At 37.6% G+C, this 11177-nt stretch overlaps 1 protein-coding gene across 1 annotated transcript; it reads right to left on the reverse strand.

Moving 5' to 3' along the window:
* Window positions 1–994: 994 nt before the first annotated feature.
* On the reverse strand, window positions 995–9703 carry LOC120464938 (guanylate-binding protein 2-like). Its single transcript, XM_089131129.1, has 11 exons — window positions 9514–9703; window positions 9247–9443; window positions 7994–8121; window positions 7701–7810; window positions 7398–7591; window positions 6012–6254; window positions 5602–5879; window positions 4369–4581; window positions 3759–3861; window positions 3371–3564; window positions 995–2817 (listed from the first exon to the last, which is right to left on the reverse strand). The coding sequence occupies exons 2-11, from the start codon at window positions 9437–9439 to the stop codon at window positions 2596–2598; spliced, it is 1878 nt and encodes a 625-aa protein (XP_088987255.1). The 5' UTR covers window positions 9440–9443; window positions 9514–9703; the 3' UTR covers window positions 995–2595.
* Window positions 9704–11177: the final 1474 nt, after the last annotated feature.

Genomic DNA, 11177 nt, shown 5'->3' on the forward strand with positions numbered 1-11177 from the left:
TGGAGGATCATGAGCACCTGATGCTCAAACCGTGTATCAGCATGATCATGCACCAACACACACAGCAAGCAAGACTTGTGACAGAAGGGTTTGATAAAGATGAAAGTGACGTTGAACATCTCCCATGGTCTGACAGTCACCAGATCTGAATATTATTGAGGTGTTTTGGAGGAGCGAGTCCACCAGCATCATATAGTGACCTGGACACTGTTCTGGAAGAGGAACGGCTCATAATCCCTCTGGTCACTGTGAAGGACTTCTTTCTGTCAATTGGTGCTGTATTTGGATGCAAAATGAGGCCCTCACCATTCTAACAAATTATTGTGTTGTAAGTGTTTCAGTTTCATTGTCCAACCCCTGTATACCGTAGTTCAGTCTGTTTTGTAGTAGTCAAAATATTTTATAATATATATGTATTATATATAGACTGCCTAAAAGTAACAAGTAGGCATTTGTTTTATTTACATAATTTATAAAACATTTTAATTGAGTTTAATTCATGGTAGTTAAATTCTTGAATCTAACTGCAACCAAAAGTCATCCTTTTGGACTTTAGGTATAGAAGTTCTGTGTTACACCCTGTTACAAAATCTGGTACTGCCACTTTTGTGTAGACAAAGGAAGACGAGAAGTCAGAAATTCCAACACAACAACATTTACTTATGAAAATAATCAACGCACAGTGTTCTGACTGGCAGAAGAATGAGCACTGAACTGAAGACAAGCAGGAACTAAATAGAATAATTAACAGGTGGCACAGATGATGAATGGTTGTGATGATGACAATCAGGTGTGTAGACAAGAGGGATGCTGGGAAGTGTAGTGAAGAGGCGAAGACAAGACAGACTGTGACAGTTACACACACATCGCTTAGTAGCTCTTGCTTACTTCTAAGCTCTTTTGGGTGGAATACAGTTATGTGCTACTATATAAATGGCTTAACTAATTTGTCATAATAGTGTTATTTTGTGCAAGACACAATAAGTCTGAATCAAATTAAATATTTTATCATAATTCACAGACCACTTTCAGCCTATAGGTGAAAATTATTTTATCTGATTACCGACAAACATAAACAATATAAGAGTGGTATAAGTCAGTATAGGTCTCTTGACTAAAAAGTACAATTATATTGTCCACTGAAATGGGTTTCTTAATCTGACAAATGGACACAGATATTGGCCAATATATAGATATTGGTCATAATCTCAACATGGCCAAATATCAAACTATCAATTTGAAGGTTCCCAAGAAGATTTACATTAGGATTCACAGATTATGTAATAAGAAAAGTTCACATCACCCTGATAGGACAGGTTTGTTTATTATTCATAACATGTTGGTGCAAGCTTGGCAGTTAATAAACTGGGCCCGTATGTATAAAACTTCTAAGAAATGCTCATAAGAATAGTCTTAAGCTTTGACTTAAGAGTCAGAAAATACTTAGTAAAGAGTAGGACTTTTCTAAGAGTAGGAGACTTTTATAAAGCAGCTAAAAGCAACTTTCAGTAAAGTATAAGACTGATTCCTAAGTGCTGACTGAAGTGGGACTTAAGTGCTGTGAACTAAGGACTACAATGATGTGAACCCAAAATGTCTGCCCTGAACCTCTGAATCAGCCAATAATGATGCAAGGATGAGGTCACAGCAGCATGACACAATTAATTCATTATTTAATTAAGACATTAATTATTAAGACATGAATTATTTCAATGTTTCAATTTATTTAGAATAATTCATTTTTGCGTTGTACAAAAAGATTACAAATAAGTACAAGCATTTATTTCACACAATTTTAACAGAGTTTCAACACACTAATTAAATGGACAAATGTGATGATATTTAAGTAATTAAGCTGATGAATCACATAATTAAAAATTGCACTCACAGCTGTATATAAAGAAAAGACAAAAGCTGAAAATTGTTAAAAAAAAAAAAAAAATGGATGCAAAAACAAAACCAAACTGGTCCAAGGAAATGCAGAGTCATTATAACTTTCATTTCTGCAGTTAAGGCATTGTCTCTTACAGTGGGAGAAGTTGAATTTCTGACTAGGTCAGTAACAAAAATAATACCCTGATGATCAAGCCTGTCTCATTTGATCAACTCTCTGTCATCATATAATTCCAACACATTCTTACGTTGTTGGAAACTGCACGGCCTCCTCCTCTCTGCTGCCATCTTGTTACTCCTAACTGGTTAGGAGACCTCTCCAGCTCTCTTAAATAACTTAGGAGCTGAGACCTAGTCTTAACACTTAGGAACTTTTATGAATCACACTTATTCTTAAGTATAAGAATAAGAGTAAAATTACGTCATTCTTACAATTTTGACACACTTAAGACAAAAAATGTACTCTGAGCGGCTTTATACATACGGGCCCAGGACTTTAAATGTGAATGTCACTTAGGAGAAAAAACATTTTTTGCAACTCACAATTAAGCAACTTAATTTCACGAGCAATGACAAGTTACTGCAGGACAATTCAAGCTGTGTTGGAGAATAATACATTTAGTCTATACTTAGGTGAGTGTGTGTGTGTGTGTGTGTGTGTGTGTGTGTGTGTGTGTGTGTGAGAATAATGCATGTCTATTTTCAAAACAATTTTGAGAGCCAAGATAGACCAATCCCAACTGCTTTAGGAATGAAGCCTGGCAAGACCAAAGCCGCCGCAGTGCCGATACCATCCAAAACTTTGCTCACCGTGGAGGGTTGGGATGTCTCCTGATTATTCATGTCAGCTTTCAAGCTGTCAATCTCTCTCTGCATACGGGCAGCGTCCTGCTGGAAGCCCTGCTGTAGAAAAAATTCCTTCTCCTGCAACACAAACAGCTTCTGAATAAAGAATATCTAATCCTAACCTTGACCTCAAAAAAACTCAGACAATACATTTAATCAAGCATGTCATAAATTACCCATAGTCTATATAGTTAGCATACACATTTTAGGTTCTACATTACTTTTGTTTATTCTGTATATATGCATTTAAAGACAGTATAACTTCAATTATACATTTGCTGAAATTGCTGATTTTTGCAAACAGCAATATATTGGGATTTCAATAACATTACATTGAATATCCCTCTAACTTTGAGCATTACACCTTGCAATTAATTCAGACCAAACAGCTCAATGTACTCTATTCAAACCTTTAGTAAATTTTATTATCTAAAAAAAACCTCCCATATTCCATTGAAAGAAAGTTCACCTCTTCAAAAATAGGCCACCAACAGCAATTACTTTTACTTACAGAATTTCATCGACTTGCATACCGAATTGTGACTGGTCTTTTCTTTAATTCTACTTACAAATTTTCTCTCTTTAAGAACACCATTGAACATGTGAGAATCTTTAGAGTGACTGCTCTTACCCTCAGTTTGGCTTCCAGGACTCGTTCATTGTCTCTCCTCATTCTCTCGTACTCTCTCTCCATCTGATGAATGATCTGATCGACATGCTCCTTATGGGTTCTCTGCATGTCTTTAAACGCCTGCTCCTGTAACTTGTTATGTTCCTCTAAGCCTCTTTGCCGCTGCTCTAAGATCTCATTCTTTAATCTCTGCACTGTATAGAGAAAGAGAAAGTGAAAGTTTACTCATTGTGACTCAGCTAGACAATAAAGATACACACGAGAAGTAATGAAAGTGTGAGCTACTGCTGCTATAACTTAATCACAAAATCTGTTTCTGTTCTGTGCTCTGATTAAAGTCATTGTTGCCTTGATTGACAGAAAAGTATGCAGATGATTTGAATTGTACCCTCTTTTTCCTGTTCCGCTGCACTGAGACATTCGTCGGATCGTAGAATCATATTTCCAACCTCTTCCTTGGCTTTCAAATGCAAACTTAACACTTCCTCACACTGTGAAAAAAAACAAAAAAAAAACATTCCTAATCATTCAAAATATCTGCTTCCTAAAAATGGGAGTGTTGTTTTGATAGCAAACCAAGAGTTACAAACCAATATGGTGTCAATTTTTCCAAGAGGAAGTGTTATTTTTTATACAAAGTTCTGTGACCATGGCTTTCAAGCTCCAAAATAAAAACAATAATTAAAGTATCATAAATAAATAAAGATAAAGTATCAGTTGCCCAAATTACCTGTGCACCATATACTGTGAAGCCTTATCATATTGCATAACTTGGAATATCGAGTCTAACACATACGTCATGGTGTTAGTTTGACAGTCAAGAAAAAGCACATTCTTCAAAATTTCTAATTTTATGCTTTAAGGAAAATAACAAAAGCACAGATTTAGAAAAACATGAGAGAGAAAATTATAGAATTTTTGTGTTTCAGTTTCACGACTGTTAGCTGTTGTCATGTTATCTTTAATCTTTATCAGCATTATGGATGTGTGTTCAGTACCATTATTTGTGACTTTGTCTTTGCTTTGTACTCCTCAGCCAGCTGTGCCAGCATGTCTCTGTACTGACGGTATCCCCCAGGTTTCAGGTATAATCCGTCAGAAATGCCTTTTTCCAATGTATCAAACACCTCAAGCAGAACAGCCTCACACTGCATGTGAGATGCTTGATGATTCTGCAGGCACATGTCTTGATATTCATTTTGAATCTTCCTCTACATTGTGAGAAGCAATGAGAGAGAGAGAGAGAGAGAGAGAGAGAGAGAGAGAGAGAGAGAGAGAGAGAGAGAGAGAGAGAGAGAGAGAGAGAGAGAGAGAGAGTGTTTTATACTTTAGAACTGGAATATTGCACATGGATTACAACAACATAGTGTTGTAACAACATAATTCCTTCATTAATAATTAGAACGAATAAACTGCGTGTTTTAACTAAAATAAAATAATAATTACGCATTATGTATTCTTACTGTGTTACTGTGCATGCATTCTGTGGAGCACCGCCACTGTGTGTATGGTGGCAAACACTACCATGCTCAGTGTTCGATTATTAATGCCTGTGTGTGCATCACGCGAGTTGGACACAAGAGGAAAAGGTTAAGTTCAGCCTCGATTTTGTATCGTCTTTAGTAGTAGTGTTAAAAGTTGTAAAGAGTACCAAATTTAACAAAAAAATATAACTGCAAAATCTGAATTTATGAATATCTTACGGTATTCTCGGTATCGCAAAATCCATATCATGGTACAACATAATACCGGTAGTCACTTTCATACCGGTATAGCGTCCAATCCTACTAAATTGTTCTTTAAAATAAAATGTTTACGGGTTTTAAAGGTTCATACTTTAAATCCTTCACCTTTGTTCTGAAATTATAATATGTGCACCATTTAAGGATTACTCATTTTAATTTAATGAAGATTTCTAACAACTGGAATATCTAAATCTTAAAAACTGACTGCAATATCTTTAATAGATGCATTTGTGCATGCTATTTTTAGATAATAAAGGAACTTTAGCAAAAGAAAAGGAGGAGTTTGTGATGGTTCTCTTTTGACTTTTCTGTTCAAAAGTGCTCAGAAGTTTGTAAATGAATATGCCGGGTTAAATACTAATTAGTTACGTTTTATTGACATCGTTATAAAGCTTCATTTGTATGGAACTTTTCTTTAAATACAAAGCTAAATCTTATCGCCTCTATGCAAATGCAAAATAAAACACAACAAGAATTCAATTTCACCATGAGCTCTTGTTGGTAGATCTGGTCATTGTCATTGAAGGACATGGTGATGAAACCTTCAATGGCTTTCTTCTCTGCGACTGTGTGGATGTTGGACAGATCTGCAGGGTCCATAGGAAGCTGAGCCTTGCTGAGCATCTCGGTCATGTAGGACTCCAGGGCCTGTTCCACTGCACGGTCGTTCTGGATCTTACTTAGAGACACGACTGCGTTCTCCAGACATGGAACCTTCCCGCTGCGGATCGCCTCTACGTAAACCTCAGCAAGGTTCCCCAGAGCTGTCAGGAAACACAACTCCATAGTTCAGCCAACCCTTTTTTAAATACACTGTCCATTGATTATTGGTTCTCGAAAGAGATTAAAACTTGTATAAATTTGTTCTCTATAAGGGTTCGTAAGGTAGCACACACCTGTTCCAGTAACTGTGCGGCCTCCACAGACGATTTTTGGATCTGCGTTGTCATAAATGTAATGGCAGAAGGTGTTTGCCTGCTCAAGGAACTCTGAATCCAGATCTTTCTCGGTCAGTTCCTCCATTTTCCTCATGTTTTGCGTACTAGCCGGCCGAGGGAACACAAAGCACTTTCTCACCGCAAAGAAATGACGCAGACAGCGGCGGGGCAGGTTAAACCTCTCAGCCTGAGATGAGTTACCTAAAGAAATACGATTATTAATAACAATTATGAAATTATAACATACTGTATACATTATGGGTGCTTCTCAAATGGAAGGCTGTGTCCTGGTAAAGTTACATATCTCAGCTGTAATCATCACATCTAAATTTGAAGGATCCTTGGAAGGCAGCCTTCATTTTGCATCTTTATACAAAGTATTTTTCCAAAATTAAGTTTAAACCGTGTCTTCGTGCCTTGGCGGGAACATTTTTGACGTAGCCTTGCACACTTACTAGACTGTTTTATTCTAGCGTTTAAGTTTGAGCCTATGAAGGACTGGACTAGGAAGGACACAGCATCACTAGGAATATGATGAAGCCTTCTGTTTGAGAAGCACCCTATATATATATAATATATAATATAAGTGATCAGTCTTTCTTAACCCTGTTCCTAGAGACACAGAAAGGGTGCGTCTCAATCAGCTCCCTAGTTCAGTAATCAAGGTATCCTTCCCGAGAACTGAAAATAACATTAAAAATAATGCCAGAAGGATGTCCGTTCTGCTGTTGGTCATATAAATATTAGTACTAGTGATGTTGTACAATGAGGACTTTGTCATGTCGCTAGAAATAGAGTCATCAGTATCCCAATGTGTAGGGAGCCAGGGTCCTTACCGTTCTGACCAGTGCTCAAATTCATGAACACGATATACTGATTTACTAGCTCGGGAGCTGAATGAGACGACCCCAACACTCCAAATTTTCAAATCCTTCTGACCAAACACACCTGATTTGACAGCAACTCATAAATAGAGACTTCAAGATCAGCAATATATGGGTCAGATAAGGGAGATATCCTCAGTGTGTACTGTTGGTTTGCCTCCAGAAACAGGGTTGGAAAATATGAGAGCCAATTTAAGCTCACCCCAAGGAATGAGTTTGGGGATTTTTTTTTTTTTTTAGGGAAAACTTGTTTGTTTGGAGACAATCTTCTGCAATTATGACTAACGTGTCACTAACTGCACACTGTAGCTTTAAGAGCATCATAGAATTTCCTGTTATCTAGTTCAAAATGGTTTATGATAATGGTTTTCAAAAGGGCAAAACTTGTCTGTGATGGCAATTTTGCCTGTAGGTGAAAGAGTATGTACTGTATGTGTTTAGTGTCAACATTTAGTCTCACCTGGTTTGAGTTTCAGTGCACTCTCCAGATACTGGTCTGATGTTATTGGGTCACCCCCCATTGTCAGTTCCAGAGTGAAGTCACGAACAGCCCAGACAAACGATGGGAAAACCCGCATGAAATCAGCTGACTCGTCCTCGTCTCGGCTCCCTTCTGCCTTCACACGAATGTTCTCGGTCAGCTCTGTAACGTAGCTATATTCAGTGCTGTTCAGGAAGAATCACACTAATAATATGATGGTGTTTTAAAAAATTTGTTACAGTGAATGTGCATGTTTATTGTGTATTGATGATGGAAGGATACTGCAGCTTTTCCAGTGCCATGTTGTCAATGACCCCTAAGCTGTTGTACACTAGAGTGCTGCTGAGAAGAACAGCCAGACAGAAGATCCACGTGTCATGTTTCTCATCCCCCTGAAACCGAAACAGCCTGTCAGAATAAGTGGCCACTTATTTACCTTTACTAGCAAAAGAGCATTCAGTTTAAATCTGATGTGTAATGTCTAAATAATTCTGTGCAGTGAATCTTCTCAACTATTAATTTGAAAGTGAAAGTGACTATGATTATGTTGCTATGGACTTAGTTTTCCTCCACACCTTCTCAACATCACCCAGTCCCTCTGTGTCCAGCAGCACCAGAGTGTGTCCTTCTTTATTGGGGTGAGGGACACACCACATCCAGATGCCTTTGGTCTTTGATTCAATAGTGCTGCCAAGAGCAAAGCCTGAGACAAATCACAATGACATACATATAAGGATATCCAAGATGAAAAACCAATCTTTTAATCTACTGGCCAATCCAGAACTCAAGAAATATAATATTTGTATTCACGTTGGTTTTATGTTTCTGATAAGCATCCTTACATCCTAAAAAAATAATAATAATTATATCCTGTTTGTGATGCCATTCGTGTTTTATGATTATCACCAAACGGTTTCCTGCATGTTGGTGACATAACCGGACAAAAGTAATCTGTGTGTATAACTGTGTAACTCTCATATGTCCTCTTTCTGTCTAGGTGCTGAGAGTGGTGGGTCCCTTGATGTATGCAGTGGTTGTGTCGTGTGTTCACCAGTGTGGTTAAATTCTTTGAGGTCGGTGTGAACCCGGCACGTGGGATTGGGGTGTTTCACATGGATGCTCATTGCTGGAGTTACTAGTCTCCCACTGGTGAGCTTCAGCACGATTTTCTGCGTGTGTGTATAGGAGTGAAAGTGGTGCGTGTCTTATTGATTGATTTAGTGTATAGTGCTTTTTGTTTGCTGCATGTGAAACATTCCCTTGTGTGTGTTGGGAAATCCAAATGTTTTTATTGTGGAGCGAACTATTGTGTTAATTGATATAAAAGTAAACTTTCATTTTTGTATTGGACCACTGTCTCTGGCTAAATCAATCAATGAACTTGAGTGCCTTGGAAGAACAAAGTAACAAATTCTTTGGGTGTGAGTCATATCGTGGCGTAGTCTGCTAATTGTCTGGACTTAAGCCCTGTTAATTATATTCCTGTTATATTATCTGCCACATATGGTTAACTATTACAAAGTCTAATCACATACATACCCCCCCCCCCCCCTCCCAAAAAAAATAATAATACAATTAAATAATAATAATAATAATAATAAAAATATATGCTTGGAACCCAACCAAAAGAGCACCTTCTGGGATTAACGTTATTTATCTGGTCCTTCCAGCAAGTATAGCGCTCTAAAATGTTTTCTTTGGTCTGTTTTCAAAAAAAAAAAAAAAAAAAAAAAACGACTTAATAATTTCAGTCTTGAAAGTTTGGTAGTTTTTTGTTTTTAATGTTGCTTTGGTAAGTAGCCTATCTTGGATAACATTTTTCTCTCACCGGACTGTTGTCCTGCCAGGCGGTTCATAAGGTAGGATTTCCCCGTACGGTAGAGTCCCACCACAGACACCACCACCACCGGCTCCTTGATCCCATCCAGAATATCTTTAGCCTGTTTTCTAACACACAGCTTCCCATTCTCATCATTTTCAATGAGACACACCGGGGCGGACATGAGCCCTCCACACGCCATGACTCTGAAAACAAAAGTAACGCACGATTTACATAAAAATAATACATCTGAATGTTTAATAGGCCTAACGTTACCTTGAAAGTGATTTGGAGCAAGGAGACTGCAACGTTAGCGAAGAGATTTGTTTTTAAAGTAGGCTAGGCTACGGATCTTTATTTAAACTGCACAATTCAGTTGGGCTAAGGCTCCTCCCATCGTTAAATTTGTTATTCTGAGTCATTACCAGACACGCTATCTTAGAGAATAATGCTGCTGCTGCCGAGTGAAAGTGAAAGTGAAAGCATGCACACTTGATTGGGGTGCTCAGTCGAGTCAGGTTCCGTTTTCCCAGAATTCACCCGTTTTATTTAACCTGCAAAAAAAAAAAAAAAGAAAGAAAAAAAAGCCGTTTCTCAATGCCAAGTCAATAATATCTGTCTGCCCCTTCTCTGCCAAGTACGCACTTCGGACTTGCGTCCTTGGCAGTTGGTTCGAACTTGGTAGTTCGGGCCAACGACTCAGGAGAACGAACTCGCGAGGACGCGTCCGGTTATTCTGCAAATGGAACAGAGTCACGTTTGATGAGCTGCATAAGGCACAGACATGTCCCAAAATGTGTTTGCAAATTTGATTATTCAATTATAAATAATCAATATTCAATTGATTATGTATTTGATTATTATTAAATTATTCATTCAAGTGTTCTTGTTAACATGGTAGGCTATATGATAAAACATTTTTTTAAAAAAGAATAACATACTATTTTAATAATTTTTCATTAGTTCATAGTCGATTTCACATGTCCATGTTGACCAACATGACATATAAAATATCACCAAATAAGTTATGTATTTTTTTTAAACATCTATTATTTTTAGGATCATGTTCCTTTTTCACATGAGATATATTTTATGTGAAAAGGGAATATAAACCTTATTTTTTTGTAAATATTTTGTCATTTTTGTTCGTCCCCCAGTTTGACTTACCATCCTGACATCACAAAATGGAAGTGAGATCATTGGAGCCTTGTTGCCGCCAAGAACAAAAGCAGGCAAGGACTGACATTCCTCTACATTCTTTATTTGTCGATTTTTCATGTTTGGCAGGTTCTGTCAGGCTTAAACCAACACTGTCACGCAAAATAGAGAGGGAAAACTGATTTTTATTTTTTATTTTACATTATTAATGCAACATATATATATTTCATATAGAATGCATGTATGCTAGACGAGGAACTTGACCATGGGAGATCTGCGGCCGTTTTGGGTTGAAAATTACCACCCCGTCCCCGTCAAAGAGAACAAGAACAAGAGGCGAAACTCTGATGCTTTATTGGGTAACAGCCACTAGACAGCGCTTCGGTAGCGCGGCCGCCATATCGGGGTGAAAATTCCAACTGGAGAATTGGACAACAGCACAGCTAACAGTTTTTTTAAGGTAGTTTTTTTTTCTTGCATTAGTGAGCATTTCCATTGTATGCAACTTTACATTTTTACTACTATTATTAGTTACCAACTCCACTTGGCCTGAAATATATTTTGGACGTTTTAATCCCCTGGATCATGCTTCAAACATGATAATCATTGACGTCACGAAATGGGCGTGGCTGCGAACTGGTTGGCAGAAAGAACCAAAATGCAGCAGTCTATGTGTTCTGTCAGCAAAATGATAATTCTTTGTACGAAAAAGCTAAAAGGAGATATAAGGTAAAGCTTTTATATAACCAGGGTTCATGTTCTATGCCTGATCCATCGCCTGA

The sequence above is a fragment of the Pimephales promelas genome, chromosome 5, assembly GCF_988280905.1.
Source record: "Pimephales promelas chromosome 5, fPimPro1.hap1.1, whole genome shotgun sequence".
Taxonomy (NCBI): Eukaryota; Metazoa; Chordata; class Actinopteri; order Cypriniformes; family Leuciscidae; genus Pimephales; species Pimephales promelas.

Coding starts and splice junctions, on each gene's coding strand:
- LOC120464938 (XM_089131129.1), bottom strand. CDS start 9,439: ATGGCGTGTGGAGGGCTCATGTCCGCCCCGGTGTGTCTCATTGAAAAT. Junction 7,592..7,700: donor ATGGCACTGGAAAAGCTGCA/GTATCCTTCCAT, acceptor CACTGAATATAG/CTACGTTACAGAGCTGACCG. Junction 5,880..6,011: donor CCGCACAGTTACTGGAACAG/GTGTGTGCTACC, acceptor GTTTCCTGACAG/CTCTGGGGAACCTTGCTGAG.